The sequence below is a fragment of the Neopsephotus bourkii genome, unplaced genomic scaffold (genome assembly GCF_033783945.1).
Source record: "Neopsephotus bourkii isolate Nb327-2 ecotype Australia unplaced genomic scaffold, CSIRO-AGI_Nbou_v1 NB_1706, whole genome shotgun sequence".
Taxonomy (NCBI): domain Eukaryota; kingdom Metazoa; phylum Chordata; class Aves; order Psittaciformes; family Psittacidae; genus Neopsephotus; species Neopsephotus bourkii.
This window is the reverse complement of record NW_026902180.1, coordinates 298,530-321,991: the sequence shown is the minus strand read 5'-3', so window position 1 is coordinate 321,991 and position 23,462 is coordinate 298,530. Positions and strand designations below refer to the sequence as shown.

General features: G+C 36.7%; 1 protein-coding gene across 2 annotated transcripts in view; it reads left to right on the top strand.

Moving 5' to 3' along the window:
• Positions 1–23,462, top strand: part of PARN (poly(A)-specific ribonuclease) — a 60,460-nt gene that overhangs the window by 27,189 nt on the left and 9,809 nt on the right. For both annotated transcript variants that reach the window (XM_061376104.1, XM_061376105.1), the window contains exons 20-22: positions 773–859; positions 7,180–7,254; positions 21,776–21,965. In XM_061376104.1, the coding sequence (XP_061232088.1) occupies positions 773–859; positions 7,180–7,254; positions 21,776–21,965 (352 nt within the window). The remainder of the gene's footprint in view (positions 1–772; positions 860–7,179; positions 7,255–21,775; positions 21,966–23,462) is intronic.

Below are 23,462 nucleotides of genomic sequence, written 5' to 3'. Positions count from 1 at the left end.
GTGCCTAGCGAAAGGAACTTCATCCACATGTACACTGTAGTGATTTCTTATGTACAAACAGTCCTCACTGGATGAGGCCGAAGGTCTGTCTTGTTGAGTAGCCTGCCCCTGATGATATAATGACCAAAACCATGTGTAGGGGGAGGTGTGTAAAAGTAAGGCAGATGTGTAGTGATAGTGTCTGCTGTGCTCTTACCTTGTCCAGCAGTTGGATTCTCTCTCAAATTCATAAAGCTCTGAGTAACTTTCAGGGTACACTGAAGACTTCTTTTTCACATCTTCTTTAGATGTTGGTTTTTATATGCTATTTTTTTTCTTTGTGGAATTGTTAATAAAAACTCGCTGTCAGTATGTCTGTTCTAGCTTGTACCTCATATTGTATGAAAACTGAATTGAACATTGTTTCAGAGTAAGTCTTTTAATGACAGAAAAATGGCAACATTGAATTATTGCTGAAAGTTCTCCAAAGCTAGAGCTGGATCATAAAGAGGCTGTTGGGTTTGGGGGTTTTTTTGATTCTGTCCTTGAACTTGGTAGTATAACTGTAATGCTGTTTCAGTTTGTAATACATGTGAGCTACTATGCCTATTTCATGAATAATTGCAGGCACATTTTTTGTTGGTGTCTGATGTAGTTTCATAGAGCTTGGCCTGTTTTCTTTAAAAAAATAAAGAGTAGCAAAAAAAAAGCTACATAGTGGATAACTTTTCTAAGATATTCTGTAGGTACCAGTAGTGACTCCTGCTTTAACAAATGCTTTTTTGTTTCGCAGTGCAGCCAAAACGAGATCATGTTCTTCATGTTACTTTTCCCAAAGAGTGGAAGACTAGTGACCTTTACCAGCTTTTCAGTGCCTTTGGTGAGTTTTGCAGTCTGTCCTTCCTTATACATTGTTTTTCCATTCTTTGTCATTAGCAAGTACCTTTGGTTTTGCTTGTGCATCTGTGGTTTCAGGCTTATTTCTAGTATAGGTAATGATGCATCACCTTTGTAATTTTTGAATGGTGTCCTGGAGACTTGGATTGGTGTGAAAGTCAGATAGAGGCTTTAGGAGTAAGGTTCATCCTGCAGTCTGGGTAAAGGCAGACACTAACTTAAAAGTCTAGGCAAGCAAGCTTGAAAAATAGCTTGCTTAAAAAATGTCAAGGTTGTGAAAACCATTCAAATCAAAAGAAACAAGAAAAAAGCTATCTTATAATTAGTAATCCTGTTGTTCCTTTACTAAGTATTAGTATAGAATGTAAGGATATGGAGATCCTAATTAACTTTAAGTGATATCCTAATTCTTGCAGCAGAAAACTGTGGTTATGCTTTGCATCCCTGGCTCAGAATAAGAATGATCTTTCATAGAGCCCTATGGTTTCTAGGTTTTGATTCCTGCATAAGGTCTCTTCAAGAGATCTGTTGGGCTTCCAAAAAAGTCTGAATTATTTTCCTGGGGAGGTGTTGCTTTTTTTTTTTTTTTTTTTTTAAGAGGTAACGTCTTTCTATTGCTGAAGCCATTTAATGTAAATCAAAAGTTACTAAAATATTTTTTCATCATTTTCCAGAAACATTTGCTTGCAGTACTTACTGAAGTAGCTTATTGTTTCATCTAATAGACATTTGTATATCTTGTCTTCCTCAAATTCTGTAATAAGGATTTTAATGGGAAATGGCTTAAAAAAACTCCAACTGTTTATCAAATAGCTTTCCTGGGAGGGATCAGTTTCTTATTTTCTCATTTAAAAAAATTAAAATCTTTGCTTTACATTACATAAGTCTTGACAGCTCCCTATTCCTAAAAATTTTCTGCTTGGCAGTATAGTTTCCCCTTTTTCCTGCTCCCAGTCCTACTTAAAGTTCCAGTACCAGTTTTATCCACTGGCGTATAATTGCTGTAAAACCTGCATATTTTTACATGTGTTTTTAAGCAGATAAGAGACAGGTTGGTGTTCTCTATGATGAAATGGATTTTCTCTATGATGAAATGCATTTTCTGTCTTTTGGAGACAAGCAAGTGAAAGGGTGTCTGTTTAGCTAGTACTTGATCAATGTACTGTTGTTATTTCAAAGTAATGTGCCAGACTTCATGACTTAAGTCAGAGTTTATAGTGTGGTAAATGGATTCAGAGCAAACCTGAACCTAACCTCCACTGAAATAATCATTGTAGTATCCCTAAGGACTTCTAGTCACCAGTAAAACGATGAAGTTCCTCAGTGTACTCAGTCTTGTCACTCCTGTGCTTTCTGTGGGTCACCATGCTGGTTTATGGGATAATACTGCTCTTCTCATCTTCACCTGGAATTGTGACTTGGTAGTCTGCGCAGGGGTTTTGGACCTTTATGAAATTCACCCAATTCCTTCTGACTTTTTGAGCTGTACTGGAGCATGGTGTCAGTATAATGCTGGGTAGGACTTAATATTCCTGATTGTAGAATGTTACTGAGATTACTCTAGAGTTGCCATTAGAGGGTAAGAAAAAATTGGATATTGTTTCTGTAGGCTTTTAAAGACTCAGGTATGTCATTGTTCGTTATCAGCTCCTCCCCTTTGTGTGCAAGGCAAGCGCAGGTCACTAGCGCCAGGGGGCAGACTTACACATCCCGAAATACTCAGTTGTAATCTCCTATGAAGCTTCTCATGAAAGCAGTGAGACAGCTGAAGGGGTGCGGTGTCAGACTCGGAACTGATTTACCTTTGCTGCTCTAGAAGGGGTGTTCATGATTCTAAAGTCTTTCAGTGCTGCACACATACCAAGTGGACACCTGTTTGTGCAAGATGTTTTTATAGTCTCGTTGGTTAGTGTAGTTTCACTGTACAAGTACTTGGCAGTACTGTGCAGTGTCTTATAACACTTTCTTTAAATTCTTGTTCATTTGGTCATGCTGATTAATATGAAGGTATTAAAATAGTATTTGCTGGAATACAGCTTTTGTGTATAGCCTTCATTTCTATATGAAAGAATATTGGGTGACATGGTTTAGTGTGAGGTGTCCCTGCCCTTGGCAGGGGGTTGGAACTAGATGATCTTAAGGTCTTTTCCAACCCTAACTATTCTATGATGTGTTTGATGGGCTTTGGTTAAAACAGCACACTGTCAAAGTATTATAAAAACAACTACTTGCAAAGTTTGAGTGACTGGAGTCAAACCTACGCTTTGCATTTTGTGAGGGTGTGAGAGAGAGGTGAATACTGATGTAGCCATAGTGATCTTGAAGATGCATGTATTACATTTAAAATGCAACTAGTCCTTTCTATGTTTAAATCTTGTTTAATAGTCCAGGCTGCTATACAAGTGAGTTTTAACTGACTCCGAATACATTTTTGAGATCCACTTACACATTCCATACACTGACATTTGCTCCTGTTAACCGCTGCATGAGAAACTTACTGCTGATAAAAAAAAGTGGCGCTTGAAAAATGACCCTTCCAAAGGTGACAGTCTAGCTTAAGGAAAACTTCTAGCACAAAATATATAGTTCAAGTGTTATTCTGAGTTCATTTTCATATAGACATGTGAGCTTTGACTGTTGGGTTGGTTTTTTTTTGGTTGGTTGGTTAGGTGGGGTATTTTTGTTTGTTTTTGTTGGGTTTTTTTTGTCTGTGTGTGGGGTGATGTGTGGGTTTTGGTTTTTTTTTTATTTTTTTGTTGACTCTTTTGTTGTTGTAGGGTTTTAAAACTTTAATCCTATTTGTCTCTACTCATTTCTGGCCTTTCCTCCTCCTTCTCATGCCAGCGTTTCTTTCAGCTGTGCTTGCTTTCTTTGTACCCTGTCTTCCTGCCAGAAAGGTGGAAGCTTTGTTAACCCTTCTCAGTTATTCACTGGGAAAATGTCATGTTTAATATATGCTTCTAGCCTTACTCATAGAATAAAAGGTTCAACTATATACATTGTCTGATGCAGAGTGCGGAAACTGTTAGCAGTTCTATCATAGTGTCAGTGTAGTCAAGTATACTTTTTTTAAATTAAAAAAAAAAAATTGAATGTATAAATAAACTTTTTTTGATTAAATGAAGGCCTGTATAGTCCTAGTATGTATCCTAAGTGCTTAATTGCCAGTAACAGTTGTTTAGGAAATGTATAAGAACAGAGCCAAAGTAAAAGAAGTTTTCTGCCTTCCAGCAATCTGTAACCCGGGCACTCATGAGGTAGAGGTCACACTTGCATTTTTTAGTTTGAGCCTTCCACAGCTTTCTGAGGATTCTGTGATTCTTTATCCCGTGTATATTTTTGTCATCTGCAGTGCTTGGTTGCAGTTCCCTACCTGCAATTAAGCATTATGTGATTTTATTTTTTTTAACTGTGTATTTTATATTTTTTAGTTGTTTTATAATGAAATAGTGAATCCTCTCTGTACATCTTTCTTGTAATTTCTATTCTTATATCTTCCCCGTAGATATTCCTTAGAATTCCCTTTTGAAGGCTGAGTTGCAGTTTACTTGGTCTATGATACCCAAGTAATCTGCTCCTATTTGAGTGAAGATGTTTTATTTCACTTGATAGTTTTTTACTTGACATTACCCTTTTTTTTCTTTTTTTTTTTTTAACAAGGCACTTTGCTTCACATTGCATGTAGTAGCAAACAGACAAGGGATCATATGGGATAGCAGTGGTGTTCTTCAAAGTATTGAAGACTTTTTATCTATCCTAGAATTGTAGAGAGAGAAATCTTCAGTTTGTTTCTCTAGAGCTGGCATTCTGTTCCATTGCTGTTTGTGATTGATTAGGATCAGCCTTGCAGTGAGCTGGCATGTGTTGATGTTGATTGCTAAATACTATATTTCAAGCACAGATTTGCTTTTCAGATCTTTATTGCCCTTTCACCATACTTTTGAAATGCACAATATTTACTGAATGCTTAGCAGTATTGCTGAATGATCTAATTTATTAATCACATCTTAAATTCATTAATAATAATAAAATGTTACATAGTCTGAAAAGAGTATCTTGAAGTGTGAACTGTGTAAGAGCATTTTTTTTCAGTTCTCTTCAGAATGCAGCTTAGTGTCCACTCTTTAATGTTTGACTTGTTATTAAAATAATACATTTTAAATGTATGAACCTGAGTTCAGAGGTAACACATGTTGGCAGGTATTGAAAACCTTCATTATTTAAAATTCTAAAGCAATTTAGAGTTCAGCAGCCTTTCTGCAGCAGTGAATAAGTATCTGATACTGAAATGATGTGCCATCAGTGGGTTGGGTTTTTATTTATTTCTTTTTAATTGGCACTAAGTGAAAATATGAGCACTGAAGTCCGTTTGGGCAGTAGCTGAACTCCTGAAGGAGATTTAGTCCATCATTAACCCTCTTTGATATTTTACACTAAGGGCACAATAGGAAATTTTTTTTTTCAGGAGAAGTTTTCTTTCTGCTCTTTTGGTCTGTTCAGTGTGGATATGGAAATAATTAACTGTATATGTGGGAATGGTACAGAATCGGGACAGCACTTCCACATTGAAGAATTACATAAGAGTATGGTCTCAGATGTCTCAAGTTAGAAAATTTTTTCATTAGTAATGCAGAGAAATTCAGAGCAAAAACTCGTCAATGCACTTGGAACAGTGTTAAATTGTTCAGTAATTTCTAATATTGAAAGGAAGTTCAGTCCTGAGGTCCTACCAAATGCCTTGTGATTTTTGGGTTGTAATCATAAATCAGCTTGGGCTTCTCCTGCGTTGTGAAGTGTTAAGTGTCCTTCTAAAAGGCTGTTATCTCTGCAGCAAAGACCCTTACCCAAAAGGCAGCAGAGATCTATGTTCTTCAAAGACTGAATTATTAGAAATCGAATTTTACTTGCCCTACAGAGTGTAGGCTCTTCTTAAGAACAGCCTTAGCCCTTTAGTACAGGGAAATGTCAGAAACTATATTGAATTAATTATGGCTTTGGCAATAATCAAAATGATAATAACTTAGTCCTGAATAGGTAGCTACTCAAATGTATAGCATGCAAACTGAATCTAACTTTTTTGATCATGCTTTTATTTTTATAATTAGAAAATCTTTATTATCTGGCTTCACTTCAGAAGAGATTTCTATAACCTTGTAACCTGTAGGCTAAATTTGATTTACATAGATTAAACATCAGAAAAGACGTTTAAAGCCATTTTGCATCTTTGGTTTCATTGTTGTCATGTCTGAAGGTTGTTAAATGCTGGTGTAACATTATATATAACTTGATTTCATAGCCTACCTGAAAAAAAAATTGCACCAATTTTCAATATCTGAATAGTACTAACAGTAGAGCACTTCGATGAGGACAGGAGATGTGAGTGGATTTCAGACTATAATAAAACCTTGTGTCTGGCATGACAATTCTTTTCTCAGCTTTTGCTTGATTATGAGCTCTTCTAGTGCTAACGTGACATTTTGAGACATTCACAAAGAAAGTGTTCTAACTGCTTGATGAATGGAGTAGCTTATTTCCAGTCTCTGTTCCATTGCAACAGGTTTTGAATGAGGTCTGTGATTTTATGGATTTGTCCTCATGTTTACTTGAATTAAGTTTGCACTGCACATCCAGGAAATGGAGAACAGTGGGATCCAAACAAATCAAAGTTTGAAGATCTAGTGTGTTGCAGTAACTGGCGTTCTCCACTTGCATGATCAGTCTTCCGCAACTCCCCACTCTACTGGAATTTCTCATCTTGGGTGTCTGTACTAGTAAAGGCATGGTTAGTGGTAACTGGAGCTTGTCTATGATGTGTCTTTTGGAATGCAGCAGTTCTGAAGAATGGATTGTTTTTAAAAGTCAAAAGAGCTGTTCTTTATTTTAGTGCAGAACTGAAATTTCCCAGAAGAAATTGCTTCAATTTTTGTTGTAGAATTTTATAGAACACATAAAGGGAGGACTAAAAACCCCCTAAGATTACTTGAATTGTTACAAGATTTATTAAAAATAAAGCTATGATGAAGCAGTTGAATACTCTGTGAGTGAAAAAGGCATTAGTTGGGTCTCTTCCCTTTTGGTCCTTACTCTAGTGGGAAGGTATACAGGATGATTTGCAGCCCTAAGTCACAGCTTTCTGAACAGTTCCAGGCTCATATACAATTGTGTATGTGCTATGCACCTTTACAGTGAACAAAAGCCTTCTCAGGTGAAGTTACTCTTAGTTGACTCTTATGTCATGGCACATCAAATCAAATCTGTGACTGAGCCTAAGATAAATATAGTAATTTATTTTGTCTTTTCTAGGCAACATTCAGGTTTCGTGGATTGACGATACATCAGCATTTGTATCACTGAGCAAGCCAGAACAAGTACAAATAGGTAAGTGTTCCTGAATTTACTTCAGTAGTAAGACTTGACTTCAGCTGACTGCTGCAGAGTGCACTGAGCCAATGGGGTCTGTGATTCTAATGACAAAACTACTGACTTGGTTCAGATGAATTAAATTTTTATAGTACCAGCAAATGTGTTGTAGCAAAGACAACCACCCCCAGCTGGACTTGGTGAGAGTTTGTGTTTCATTCCGTGACCCTGTAAGTACCTGGTCCTGTAGATAGAATAATGCCAGTTTCTTCACTTGATGTAGTATTTATTGAAGTCATTTACTGTTACTTTGCACAAAGCAGAGGTATCAAAGACTTTTATGATCTTCAGATATCCTTTGGAGTAATCTGCATGTTTGCTTTGGTTGACACTTGCAAGTAACAAATGCAGTGGAAAGCTTTTTGGTGTACTGTAGAACATGTGCAGAATAATAGTCTCCTGACAGTCGGAGCTGCTCATGTGCCTACAGTTGTGTATTAATAATGTGCAAGGTCTCCAGACCTTAATTTTTTTTATTTTTATTTGAACTTTTGAGCCTAGCTTTGAAAAAAGTTCATGGGCAGAAGTTCTACGGGAAGTTTTACATGTTTAACTTGTTTTCATGAGAATCCCTTGGGTTTGGGTTTGGTTTTGCTTCTTGTTTTGGATTTTAGGAGAGGGATTAGTTTAAAAAAGCAGTAGATACTGTTGGTGAACCCACATTCCTCATTCAGAGAGTTAGGACAGAGAGCAGTATTTTACTATCTACAGTTGTGCAAGGTACTCTAAAAAGAGCCATTTCTAATATAAGTGGACTGAAAGCATAGAGCAAAACATTATATACTGTAAGAAGAATATGGAATAAATAACACTTTTGAGAAATCATCAAGAGATAATCAAAAAGCAAAGAAGAGACCAACATATCTGAGTTAACTGAAAATACTACTTCAGATATGAGGAAAAACAGTCCTTTCAGACTGTAGACTTTTTGGATTGGTTCTTTGTTTGGGTTTTTGTTGTTCTTGATGTTGTTTGGGTGATTTTTTTTGTTTATTTAGTGGGTTTGTGTGTTTGTTGTGGGGTTTTTTTTGTTTTTTAAATATTTTTGGTTGATTGGAGTTGGATCACTGAGCTCCTCATGGGTTCTGTAGTTCTTTTGGGCATGTATTTGAGGACTGACCCATAAGCTTACTTCTGGTTACAGTGATCAGGAGGTGGACCTTATACATGATTAGCTGGGATATGTTATAGTAATGCCATACCTATTTACTGAAATGCTTATATCAACTGCTGTGGGGCTGGTAAGAACAGCAGTGATGCTATGTATATAGCACTTTTGATTAAGTGACTGAAATGTTGCATGTAAGAGCTCTCCTACCAGTATTCCCATGATTAAGTTCTAAAATAAAAAAAAAAAAAAAAAACCAACCCCCAAACCCCACAAAACTAAATTACAAAACCCCACTGTGTTCACCAAATAAGAAGCTTTCAGGTTCTGGGTGCATTAGAGAGTGCATCTCTCTAATTACTTATTAACATCCTGTGAGTGTTCATCATACTTCCTCATACATAACATGCCTGCAAAGGATTTTGAGTGCTTACCACAGCCTCCTTACAGCAAATGTTCCATACCAGGAAAAGCCACCATTTCTTCATCCATATGTAGATGTAAGAACTGTACAACTTCTACTGAGAGATTCTAGGTAAAGAATTACGCCAAAACAAATGTGGCTCTCTTTTAGCTAACTCTGTAACTCAGGAAAACATTGCTAGTGCTTCCTGCATGTGTTGTCTTAGTTTCTTACCTCTGAAGCCTTCATAATTTGTGAACTGTGTATTTTAGTTAGTGGTGATACCAGCACACCATCAAATACTGTTTGTGTAGCAGTGACTACAGTATAAGTCTGGAGGGAATAAACCTTAATCTAAACTATTTTAAGTAAATATGTGCTCAATTGTGCAGTCACAAATGATATGTTTGTGAGCTAGCAGCATATCTCAAGTATCTGAAGCCTTTTATTTCAGACCTGGTTAATCTTATTCAGAGTTTGGCCTCCATGTGTGAAGTATAGGCTGAGGGGAAAAAAAATGAATAAAGGATTGGAGTTGTTCTATCTCTTTGTCATTCCAAGAGAACTTGTCTTTCTGATGAAATATAACAAAGTTGTAATTTCTGCTTTTTAGTTCAGTTGTCCTGGTATACAAAATACCTATAAGTCACTGCCTTCTTTTTCCCTCCTCTTTTCAAGTTGAATGCTAGTTTCTCTGAGTGGGACTTGCAAGATAATTTGTTTTCAATATAAAACATGCATGTTATGCCATTTCATATACTGAAATCCTTCCTAGATGATACTACAGTAACTTCACATCACTGTCACCTCAGTTACATTCATGTCTGAATGCTTGACATTCACATTCACCACCACTTTTTGTTAATTCTTATTTTTTGTTACAGCAACTAAGTATTGTAGAAATAATGGAAAGTCTGCAGAACATTTAGACTTAATCTTTCTGGTACTGCTCTGTGTGTATGGGTCTTTTTTGTGCTTCAACAGACAGAGAGGCTTGTTCTGTGGGTTGCATGCTAGGAAACAAGTTATTTGTTTGGAAGCTTAGGTGATTATAGTCTTTTATCAGTTTTTATGACATCAGGTTAGTAAAATCTCATATACTGAAAGCAGTCAGCCAACCAGCTGGTAAACTAGAGCAACCTCATTTACCAAAAAGCTGTGTAATTTTTGCTATAAAATTGTTTAAATCTTTTGGGTTTGGTTGTTTTGTTTCTGTTGTAATAAATACATCATAAAATCAATTCTGTTATGCTGTTTTCTGATCTTAAATTCTTTAATGAACTGCTTTGGCACTAGAAGTCACTGTTTGTACTCGTGATTTAGTGAACTGTGTTTAAGTGAAGAACCTAGGAAAAACTAATTATGTGGCTTGGGTTTTAACCTGTTTATATAAATATTTCTGCATCTTCTGGACTATATGAAAAGCCTTGGAGAATTGTCAAACAATATGATACAGTGCAAGATTTTGCTGAAGGCATATGTCTATGCTTACCTCTTAAAGATGTTTCTGGCTTTGAGTTGGTATTAGTATGTATAGTTAACAAAACACACATGTTGCAGAAACATTTGTGGAAAATAAATGGATTAAGAACACGAAAAGTGTGTGGAAGTTTCCCTGCATTGTTAAAGTGATCGGATTTGCATTATGTATGAGTGTAAGCACTGTCAAAACATAGACTTCTTTTGTATCCTTTTAATAAGGTAGCATGTGATTTGTTCATATTACTAGTTTTGTGCAACTGTATGTAAGGGTTGTATTGAATTAATTTTCATGCTTATGCTTAACTTTTACATCAAACAAATGACAGTTCTCTTAAAAAATGGCACTTCATATAAGCTGTTCTATGCTGTTTCTGTTGCTTCTAACTCCCCTGTCTTCAGGTATTTTGAATGGACTAAAAACATATTCATATACACCCTGGGAATATGTTTGATTTCTTATGTTAATATGCATAGAAATACATCTTCAATATGTAAGTAATAAAATGTATCTGTTCATCCCACAGTGCTCTTTAAAACAATGTTCCTGAGTAACATTATACCATGGATGATAACCATGAAGACCTAGTCAAAAACTGATAGATAAAACATTGGTCCGTATGCTTTTCTGTTTAAAAAATATAAATCTGGTTAGCTGAATTAAACTAATGAGTAGCTCTTCAAGTTTCACATCATAATCAGTAGTTTGTATATGACCAGGAAGAATGCACATTCCAATTTTTACTTGTTAAAGTGTTACCCTGAAGGACCTACAAATCTTTGCATAGTCTAATAAGACTTGTTCCCTCTTCCACTTATTTCCCTCTGAAAAAATAAGTAGGGGAAAGGTCAGTAATTTTATAGGCAATTTTAGAGCTGCTCCTAACTTTCAAACTGCATATAGCATGCTTAAAACATGTAAACCAGAAACCTTGGGGAAACAAGAAGCAAATCCCTTAACCGTCTCATTTTGCATCTTACAGTAATATCCAAGAATCTTCACTTTATTTGGTTATTCATGTGACCTGCATATTGGCAGACTCTCTAATTTATTATGAATAGAAAAGTCTTGTTCTCGCATAAAATCTTGTTACAGTTAGAACATAAACTTCAGGTTGAAGTGGAAGCTGCATCAAGACAAATGTTAGTTAACCATTTCATAATCACCCTGGGGTTTAGGTGCCTCCTCTGTCTGTGTATGCAAGCTGTACCTGGATGTTAGGTGGGGAGACATTATTCTTGAGTTCTACTGGGCTGTGTTCTCTGTGTCACTTATCACTGTTTAAGTACTATGTTGTCATGTGAAAGCCAGTACTGAGTTTGTGAAAGCTGGGTTTAGATGGCTCTCATTTGACGCTTTTTGCAATATGCTCTGCTGTAAACCAATTTCCAAGTTACAAGCACCTGAAGACAATAGTGGACTATAAACACAGTTTGTTTTCTGTTGAGGTTTGTTGCTCAAGGTAGGTAATTAAGAATGTGTTAAATGGTTGATATTCCTTTAGTTGGATGTCTGGGAAGCAGAACCAAGTTTTGGGGTACAACTTCTGGCTCTTAAAACTTTCAGCTTGCTAGTTAAGCTTGCTTTTGGGTGCTGCTTAGCTTTGTGTATTTATAAAGTTGGCTTTTCATCTGGAAAAGTTAGTATGAAATAAGTCCTGTTTCAATGTTTCTTGACTTTCAGGGGCCCAGACTTCATAAAAATAGTCTGGAAGTGGTGGGGAATATGGGAGAGACTTCAGCTTGCCTTAACTTTAAAACTAAGTGTTTTACTGTAATTAATAAATTGATGTAACCTGAAGTATTTCAGTGTTTTGATCATTTCAGTACCTAAACCATTCTGGGCAGTTAACTATTTTGTGAGTCCTCAGTTAATGTTTTGTATCAATGATAAGCCCTTGCTATTTGTGGTTTACTTGAATTTTGTTAGCAGCCAACTTTCAGTAACTATTTAGGTCACTGGTAGAAAAAAAAACCTGGTTCTGGTTGCACTCTTAAAGGGAGATTTCTTTAGATGACTTTGCACTTCTGGAGTCTTTATAGGCCATCCAAAATGTACTCTTAAAAATGCTGTTCCTTGAGGTTGGGTTAATTTCTAAAATGTGGGAAAAGTCTTACAAATATATTAAATGTTTAAAGTACTTAAAAGTAAAATTGGGTTTGTGTTCTGAGACATTTGACATAGTTATGTGTTAATGGAAATAATGGGCAAGTTTAGAAGGGAGATTTCAAAAACATGCCTGGTTTATTTTCACTTAGTAGCTAACACTTGCTCTTGATTCTCTTAATTAGGTACACTTTAATAACATCTGTGTTCTGATCATGAGCAACTTCTACAATACACTGGTTCAGTTTAAGGGTAATTTTGAGAATCTTCCTTAGAATGTTTTTCTTGCTGTTGTAAAATGCAGTGAATATACTTAACCTGAAATTTTAAATGTATGTGAAAAACAACTGCTTGTCATAAATGGCAAGCATTTAAATAATGTTAAGTTGTTCCATGTGTTGGTGCCCCTGATACATGAGCTCATATTGAATTTACGGAGTGCAAGGTATCTTCTTCCTCTAGGCATTGAGTAGACCAATGTATTTGGACAGCAGGGGAGCAATGGACTAAAGCAGGTGCAGCAGCTGAAATTGTGATGGTCTTTCAATGATTCTTGTTTAAATCATCAATCTTTCTGAACATGCAAGTTTCTCAGGCAGGGCTGGACTTTCTGGTTTATTAGTATTTTACAAGGTTTACTACAGAACCTTCTACTTAACATGAATGCTTACCACCACAATTTAAAAATGCACACTTGTATTTTGAGATCCTGTACATGTCAGTCTCTTCTTACTGAATTTGGGGAGGTGGCAGGTAGTATCCAATGTATTACCCAGATTTTTTGAAAAATTATATATAACATGAGACTGTTCTCACCAATAAAAAATGTGAAATTCGTGTCAGGTACATACTCAGGCAGGAAACTTCCTTAAGGGTAGACTGAGGAAGCTGAAGTCATACTGCACTATGTCAAATCTCAGACATTTCTGTTATTTTACTTTTTATTCAAATGATGTGCATACTCAACCAGTTTCTCTAGCTTTTTGGTATTTCCCCTCTCCTCCCCACCTCAGATATTGGATTCTTAAGATCCACAAGGTTGTGATGTTTTGGGAAAACTTGGTTTAAATTTTGCATCAGCATCTTTTCCTATGATGTTAAATTTGCAGTGTTGAATTTTATGTATTTATGTTGCAGGTACACTTACAAAATATCTTGGTATTTCTCATGTTAATGCTTGAGTGGCTTGAATTCTTAAATGACATTTAAGACAAGAAACTAATAGTTGTAATAACTGTAGTAAGATACTGTCACCTTGTAGGTCTGTGTTTTTACATTATTTTCACACAAGCTGGATTTCTTAAAAACGTGTTATCTTGAAACTGCATGTAGTGTTTCAGAAGATCATAATGATTTGTTTTATGTTAGGACTTGAATAAAATGGTTTCACTAGGAAGACCTGAACAGTTGGTCTGTAGGTCTTGCACTATCATGGGTAATAATACCATATCAAAATGGAAAACTTAAGGATTCAGTTTTATTTGGGGTGCCTTTTTAGATGGGATAGTATCAGCGCTGATCCTGTTGTATGAGTGTCGATCAGTGCCAGCTGAATGTGGGCCAGCTTGTGCCTAGGCTGCCAAAGCAAACAGCATCCTGGCCTGTATCAGCACTAGTGTGGCCAGTGGGACCAGGGCAGTGATTGTCACCCAGTACTTGGCCCTAATGAGGCTGCACCTTGAATCCTGTGTTCAGTTCTGAGCCCTCACTACAAGAGAGACATTGAGGTCTGGAGTGGGTCAGAGAAGGGCAATGGAGCTGGTGAAGGGTCTGGAGCACAAGTGTGATGAGGAACGGCTGAGGGAACTCAGGTGTTCAGTCTGGAGAAGAGAAGGCTCAGGGGGGACCTTATTGCTCTTTACATCTGCCTGAAAGGATGTTGTATGAGGTGGGGGTTGGTCTCTTCTCCAATGTAACAAGCAATAGGACAAGAGGAAACGGCCTCAAGCTGTGCCAGGGGAGGTTAAGATTGAATATTAACAAAAATTTCTTGCCCCAAAAGATTGTCAAGCACTGGAACATGCTGCTTAGGGTTGGCAAGTCCACCATTTTCCTGGAGCTATTTAAAAGATGCGTGGATGTGGTACTTAGGGACATGGTTTAGTGGTGGGCTTGGCAGTGCTGGGTTAATGGTTGGATTTGATCTTAAAAGGTCTTTTCCAAACAAAATGATTCTATAACACACTTGTTTGATGCAGTAAGGCATATGTTAATTCTGGCAATGAGTGCAAACATTCCTGTAGCAAACTGTATCTGATGGATGAACTCATTGTCTGGATGGCTCTTTCTGAAGCATCTGACATGTGGAGGTGTGTTTGTTAATCTTGAAGGGTCTTCTGGAGAGCACTGCCATGAGGATGTTGCCAAGCTCAGTTCAGTAGCTGTTATTCGGAAGTTCTTAACAAGTGTCAGAAATGTCATCAGATTTTGCAGGGCTGTGCTTCCCACGACTGCTCAGCCTTAGTCTGAGTTGTTTTAATTTCCTGGTCTTAAAATAGAGCTAATGGTTTGTGCAGTCTTAATCTTTCATAAAGGGGATGACACTGTTCCCCACTCCAGCAGTGAGCTCTTGCTGTTTGATTTTTGGGTTTGTTTTTTTTTTTTTTCTCTTTTTTCTGGTTCTGTGTCTGGAAAAAATTAATAAAGGCAAATTCGTACTAGTTCAGTGAGGTGGACTGGCTCGTCAGCAAGTGGCTTCAAGCAGGGGCTAAGGAGCAAGGCATGGGATTCTCCCATTTGTTAACAAAGCTGATAGGTGAAATCATCTGCCTAGCCAGACTTGAGAGTCCTGTTTCTTTCCAAAATGTCTTTCAAATACGCTCTCTCTATGCTTTGAGTAATAATAGACTTTGAAAGCCTTTATCTGATTAGAAAGGAAATGTTCTATACGCTTTACACTTCTAATAGTAGATTAACAGATCTGAATATTTTACTAGTACTCCTGGAAATTAGAATTCTCCAGTGTTGATTCAGAAACATTTCTGTACCAGTAAACACATGGAATGAGAAGTGGTGAATATCTGCTTGTGTTGTTCAAGAATCTTGACTGTAACAAGAAAATGAATTGCTGGTTGATACATTCTAGTCATGGTTTTACAGTGGAACCTGCAGTATAAATCATAATATAGATGGCTATTTTACAACTTTCAGCATTACTGATGCAGAATTAAAAGGACTAATTATATACTTGCCTTCAGGCACCTGCAGCCATTTTTCTTCTCATGAGTTAAAAAGTAAGCAGACTAAAACAAAAAAGCCTTTACTCTGTAAGTTCAAATATAGTAGGTTTCTTCTTAATATGATGTTGGAAGCCTTTTGACTGCCTTCTCATTTGATTTGGATTTTTTTAAATGAGTTAATATGTTTCACAGATTTTGTTGCAATTACAGAGGTATTTAAACAGGGTGAACAGGTTAAGTACCTTGAGTTATTTCAGCAATTAAGTAACTTCATCTTTAAGAGAGTTAAAATCATTTATAATCTACATACATATGCAGTATCTCAGTGAACTATACTATTATCTGTTCTTTGTTGAGTTTAAAACACTGTCGAAGGATCCTTCCTCATTCTCTGCCATACTTTGTACTTGGTGTTTTTTATTTTTTCTCTGAAACCATTGTCTTTCTGATCACCTGTTCATTTCTCTGTTTTCTCCAAAATGGAGAGCCAAAGACTTACTTTGGTTTGCTCTCTAACTCACCATCCTCCCTTGCAAGGTGAGCAGCTGCTTTATCACCACATTGACACTGCTCCCTGCTCAGGACTCGCATGTCAGAAGAAATAACTCAATCTTTGTGAAACAGTTTTTTTAGAAAGTCTGTTTAGGATCCGTATGGGAACCTTCTGCTATTTTAAGCCAGTACAAGAGAGGAAACCAGAAAGGAATGGTCAGTGCCATGTGCAATTAGATTTTTCAGCTTTGATACGGCCTGCAGGTAGTTGCTGTTATCAAATATAATTCAGAGACTCTGGGTCCTTCAAATTGTTAAATTACTTTTCTCCATCAGTCTCTAGTACACAAATTCCTTAGGGCAAGGAAATACATCTTCACCAACCTTAATTTGTATGTCTGTATCATCAGTATGCAGCTTGTAAAATCAGGTATGGAGTTAAATGACGAATTGGATGTATTTTGTAACTTGGAAAAATGTTTTCCTGGCATAGCAGTCTGTCCTTGAACATGCTATACTTAATTCTGTAGCTGTGTCCCTGAACAAAAGTGGTTTTTTACAAAGTTAAGATTTTCTTCATGGGTGCCAAGGATTAACATAGTATTTTACCTCAGTTGATTTCTTTTTGGGTGTTTTGGGTTTTGTTTGTTTTTTTCCCTAAACAAACATTTTTAGACACATAAATTTCCAAGCATGTGAAAATGATCAGTCACGTATTGTTGTTATATTTTTGTAAATGCAATACAGATGATTTCAAAGAGCTGTATTTTCTTAGAGTAGTTTGAACAGGTGGTCTGTATTGGTGAAATTGATAAAAATGTAAGTTCTCTAGCAAAATGTTGAGACTTAGCACTTTCTAAATACAGTACATTCCAGTCTGCTCAGTGTTAGGACAACTGAGGAGGAGCAATGCATAACCAGAGGGTCAATAAATTCCCTTGGGAAAAGGGGGGAAACAGGCGTGTTAAATAGTTGAAAACTTGCTGAAGCCCACATTTTATGATTGAATGCTACAACTGGTACTAAGAGACTTGAGACATCCTAACAGTTACAGGGGGGCTGCTTTCCTTATCACTGGATAAAAGACAGAATAAATCTTGCTGCTAACCACAGAGACAGTCAACTGGAGTTGTATTTCTGGAAGTACATTGACTAAGTAAACACTTTTTAACTAAGGGTTTTTGAATTTTTCTAAGTGATGCCAGGATCCAAAATTACACAGTTACAGGTTTCTAAGAATTAGGCTTTGGCTCCACATGGTTAAATGTTCTTACCAGTAAAAGAAATTACAAGTGAATTTTAATTATATCCTCACCTCAGAGTAAACCTTTCTGATGCTTCAGTGCAGGATGATCCTAAGGAATCTTTCATGACATCTTGATACCTTGTTTTACTTAATTCTCAGGATTATTATTTTGCCCCCCAGTAAGCTGTTTGCAGTGAGGAGTTTTCTTCTCTCTAACCTTCCTTGAGGACAAGGATCCTGAGAAGCACACTGATGGCGTGTCACTTCGTTGAGCAGTGATGGGCAAGCCTGCTGTAGTTACATTGGCATGTGTAAAAGGGTTTTGATAAAGCAGCACAGCAATTATGGAAAATGGAAAGTAGGCACTCGGGCTTTCTGTAGCTGAATTAGCAGTCATTTTTGACTCCCTTCAGTCACAGTTGCAATATTTGACTATTGGAAACAGACCTGTGCAGGATAGTTCTGTTGAAAGTAGAGAAAGCTATTTTCAGGTTAAGGTTTCATCTCAATAAAAGCTTTAGCAGAGGGTATGCTGAATACATCTCAACAAACTGCTACCTTGCTAGTGTGGGTTGATGGCCAAGGCTTTAAAGAATCCTGTCTGTCACTTGTAGGTGTTTTTCCCTGTTAAATTAATGAGGCTTTAGGTCAGTTTTGACAGTAACAGGTTAGAGTGGTTTACTCTCTTAAAACTCCCCTGTTCTGTTCTGCTGACTGGCGATAAGTTGGTGTCAGCATTTCAGATGAAACCCCAACACTTTAAAAGCAGGATTTAGGGAAATGTTTCCTTTTTTTTTTTTTTCTGTTGAAATACAGATGAATTTGAATCCTTCTGACCTGCTGTCAAAAGTAACACAGCTTAGCTAACTTATTCTGTAACCAACTTGAGAAAATGGTCCTATCAGCTTTTTTGAAATGATTCTTTTGTCAAGGCTAAGAGTAGCGCACTACATAAGGCAGTTACTCCCAGGATAATTTCTTCCCTGCTAGAGAAGCAGACTTGTTTGTAATCTTCTAGATTCTTTTACATACCTATGGAATTCTGAAACTCACTGAATAATACAGCAAAGAAGCCAACCCAGCTAGTTTAGAACATCCTTCTATGTGCTGGGAAAGAAGAAAGCACAAAGGTTGTGAGACTGAATCTGCATTGTATTTCTGTATTTGAACAAATGCCGTTCATAATTAACTCTGGGATACCACATGGGCTTATTCCAAGTGAAGAAACCTGAAGAAAACTAAATACAATAATTTATTGGTAGCAGTCAGTAAACCTGCCTCCTTCCTAATCCGGAAGGTTACACATGCTCTTAAAAACAGTTCATTTAGACTGATGGGGAAGGGAAAGCTGTCCATGTTCTTCACAGTGTTCTTTATTTTGTCTTTCAAACCAGACTATTTTAAGAAAAAGAAAAAAAAAACAAAAGTAGTACTGGAGTAATTTCTATCGGATGTATTGTTTGCTTGTTTGGGGTGTGCTGTTTGTTTTGGAGGTAGACCAAGGTTTCATTTCATCAAGGCTTTTTGTAGTGCTACCTAGACCAGTGCATGGTTGCATCCCCACTGCCAGCTCTTCTTCCTCATTTTAGACAAGGCATGGCCAAAGACTAGTGAATAAGGGTGCGATTGGAACCTATTTAATTTATGTGTTTAGATGGAACAAAGAGGCTGTCATTGGACCTGTTTTGGAAAGAAACTGGTTTGGCACTAAAGAAAAATGCATTTGACAATGACTACCCTACATGAAAAAATGGGATAATGAGCCAGAAATGAGTAATGGGATGTAGCTTGGTTAAGCTGGGGAAAACTGGTGCCTAATGGTAGCAGAGAATTTAACAAGGAGGTAGCAATACTGCCTTGCCTTATTCTATGTAGTTCTGTGTGTTTATTTTATTTATATATTGTGGGAGTTTTACCTACACAATTCACTTACGTATTTGTCTATAAGCTTAAAATTGGCAGCAGCCACCTGTCAGGATTTTGCTCTGCCCAAGAGCAAGGACTTGGTGAAAGAATATCTTTGTATATATTCCTTTTGGATCCCTCAACAACAGTCAGCCTGTTTAATACCTTGCGTGATAATTAGGGACAATGCCATCCCCTAGAAATGCTTTTCCTAAAATAATATGCAATTACTATTATTCTGCTATAAGACAGAAACTTAACTTTACAGCTGCAACTAGTGTAATGAAATGCAGCTGTATGGTGTTGGTTACTACTAGGTTAGGTTTCTCACAGGAAAATCTGTCTTCTCGCTTATGACTTAAGTAAATAAACCTCCTAAGTTCTCTTTAGTTTGTTAGAATTCACAAAGCATTCTAGCAATGCATTTCTTCTGTTGGCAGGGCAGAGCAATGAAACTCTTATTTGCTTTGCTTGACAAGATGGACAGCAGTCAAAAAAAGCAGCAGGGAAAAAATGTATTTTAAACTTTTACAGGGAGCTGCTCCTCAGTTCAAGACCATGCAAGATCTATTTATCTGTGTGGCTCTTCAGAATTCTCCGTATGCCTTCATTTCAGTTGTTCCGTGCATGCAGCAATGTATTTAGCCTAAAACTTTTCATATTAAATATATACACATATATATGTACATGTGTATATTTGTGTACGTTAAATATGAGTGGATTGCTATAAAATACTGGCCTTATTTAAGAAAGCAGAGTTGTGTTTGTTCAAAAATTTTTACTATTACACAGATTTATTTTACAATTATCTTTAGGCTACATAAAAATTATTTTTAATCCCTCCCCCTCCTCTTAAATCAGGCTGGGTTTGTCAGGGAATTAAATGAAGAGCCATAACTTTGGCTCTTAGTTTACAATGAAACAAATGATGTGAAATGCTTATTGTGTTTTAACAAATCACTGTTTATCAAATGATCCATGGTAACTATGTGCTTGATTTTAGCAAGTAAAAACATGCTTGAGTTTAACTAAACAGATTTTACCCTGAGGAATGTCGGCTGGCATGCAGTAACTCCAGGGAGCGTTATTAATTCATTCATGATGCCTGCACCATAACTTCATGGGCAGTAAATATGCTCCTAATTCTTACAAAGATATCCTGTAACTCTGCAGTTCAAAACAAATATAAAGGGTGTGAAAGGAGAAATGTGTAATATCTCTTTGGTTAGTGCAACAATCTCATGAGACTATCAACCATAATTGCAGGATTGAATTTAAATATGCATCACTGTTGCCTAGTTTTATGTACATTTGAAAGGCTTTACAGCAGCATCAGCATCATCTATATGCCATGACTAGTATTACAGGTAATTCATTTCACAGTAGCATAGCCAATATGCAGAATAGATGATCTATTTTGAAAAAGGAAATTAGCCAACCCAAATCCACCCATCTTCCTCACTTTTTCTGAGTTGTAATATTGGAGCTTTCTCTTTCCACTGCTTGGGCTTGAGGTAATACAGCATACCCGTTTTCAAGATGACAGCACTCCAACCTACAATCCTAAAGTTGGATACACATTTGAAATGTTTACAAAAAGATTGGAAATACATAATAAAATCAGGATTTTGTCTCCAGTACAATTATGGCATTTTAAAGTGTGCAGCCTAAGAGTAAGAAAAACAATGGGTATTTTTTGTTTTGTTTTATATTTGAATGGTTTATTGGTTGGTTTACAATACTTTCAGTGAGTTAGGCTGAAAACAGCAGAGGACATGAGTTGACAGTCAGTTTAATCTGCTGATTCATCTGTTATAGTGATGGCTTCAGGCCAGAGCTTGGCTTGCAGACTAAAGCCTGAGAGCTGTGAAGATGCTGGGACTTGAGGGAATGTTGGTAAATTGTTGCTGAGTGAAGGCAGTGAAAGTTTTTTATTTGTGAAATGACTCTAATTTTGCACTAACAGAAATTCTTCTATCTTGAACTTGCAGTCTCTTACAGTTAAATGGAGACCCAACATTAGAAAGATACAAGGATGGAACAGCTGGATATTAGTTAAGTGCTGCTTCCATAGATATCTTGTGCAACCAAAAATGCAGCTCAAATAAGCTTATGTTTCACAGCAATCAAACAGTTTTGGCAAAGGCTTTGCGAATGTCGTCTTTTCCTGGCAGACTTGCAAAATAAACCTGCTGGGTTAAGTAGTGAGACTAAAAGGGAAAAAATCCAGGAAATCTCTTCTTGCCAACAAGCAATCTGGAAGAGGGTTACAACTGAAGAATTGATGGTTTCTAATTTAAAAGAAAAGTCTTAAGTAGATTTAACCCTTTTTTGTATGAAGTCTGACTTGGAGAAGATTTTTGAATATCTGATTGAAATGTTCATGTGAATTTAGGAGAGTACAGCATTTCCTACATCACTAACAGTGGACCTGGGAGTTGTTTATATGAACAGAACAGATAGCTCACTGCCTTCTGCTTTTCAAAATAAGTTCTTATGGGAGAGGGCTTGCTGTCATTTAACAGTGGTTTGTGTATAATATCACTTTTCTTCTCCATAGCTGTAAACACCAGCAGGTATGCCGAAAGTTATAGGATCCAGACATACGCAGAATATGTTGAGAAAAAACATGAAGATAAACGGGCAAAAAGAAAATGTACAGAAGATAGTTGGAAGGAGATGGAGAGAAAGCGGTTAAAAACTCAGTGCACATCTTATGTCTCCCAGAGTCGATACTACTGTGTTAACAGGTGAGACTTTTCCTGCGTTGTCAACTCTTGTATTTTTATTGCTTTTTTATTAGAAGTCTAGCAATTTTTACATAGTCCTTAAGCAGTAGGAAACTTTAATTTTTGTTATGTACATATTTGTTTGCTGTCCATCAGTAGTGATAACGTTAGCTGTCACAAGATCATAGCTGGAGGAGCAGAGGGAACTTCATCACAAATGTGATCAGGGAAATTTTTAAAACATTGGGATCTTGAGGGCAGGTCAGACCAGAGCTTCTGAGCTTGATGTAGTAGTCTTATAACCAAAATAAAAGAATGATTTTCTCTATTTATTTAACACCTCTGAATGGCCTGTGTCATCTGGAAACTGAGCTGTCATCTTTACCCTTGTAAAGGCTCTCTTGGTTTTTGAATGACTTTCCATGTTGATAGTACTGCCATAGAGAAGGGTATGAATTACTGTCTTGAGCAGTCCTGATGAACTCATGCTTCAGAAACAGGGAGGCAAATTATGACACTTGCATGGTTTTGAGCTTTTGGAGTAAAACTTGAAAAGGGCTTTAGTTCATTATTGAAGGGCAAAATTAAGTCAGGAGATGCCTGTTTTGATTCTGGTCCAGTATGTTCCTATGTGTGTTTCTTGTTCCATTTTTAACTCTCTCAGACTAATGACTGGTTTGAGATATGATGGTAACAGAAGGCTTCTTAGTCATCTGTGTAGCTGTGAATAGGAAGGGTCTTATATTACTGTTAATATAATTGTATAATTAACCTATGAAGTCATTACTATTCCTCTCTTTTCCTCCCCACCCCCTTTTTTTTCTATATAAAAATGAATTTCAGTGAAGTGCATAAGTTACATTTCTGAAAGGTGGTAATTTGGGGCTTTTTGTTGGTTGGTGTTTGGTTTTGTTTTTTCCTGATACAGACCAAATGAGGTGGTCATAATACCAACACTGAGGTCTTTCTGCTGTTCCTTTCTTGGGAATGCCTTGATAAGTTCTAGCTCTTACTATATTTTCCTTTAAATGTTATCTGTTGTGTAACAAATATACTGAACTTGTTCTATTCTTCTCACTTACATGAGCTTATGATTTGCCTACTCTGCAAAATTAAATGCAGGTGTGTATTTTGGCTAGCTGTCAAATGTTCATAACTTGTGTTATGGTGGGAATTCTAAATGTGTTGGAGACATGTTTGATCCCGAAAACCATATGGAGGAACCGGGTGACAAAAATCCATATCAAATGAAGTTAGTTTAATTGAACTATTGTACTTAAGAAAGCTTGGGATGCATGCTGTGAAGAGATGAGGAGCTCTGAAGATCATCCTAGCAGTAGTTTACATATGGCTGAGGCTTAGGTCTGTAATTAAGTCTGTATTAAATGATCTGAAAGTACTTACTACATCTTGAGACTACTGCAAAGTCCTAAGATTAATTTCTACTAGAGGAAGTATCTTTTCTCAGTGAAGGTTGTTTTTTGGGTACCTCAGATTTTCTAGTCAGATGGTAAGAGT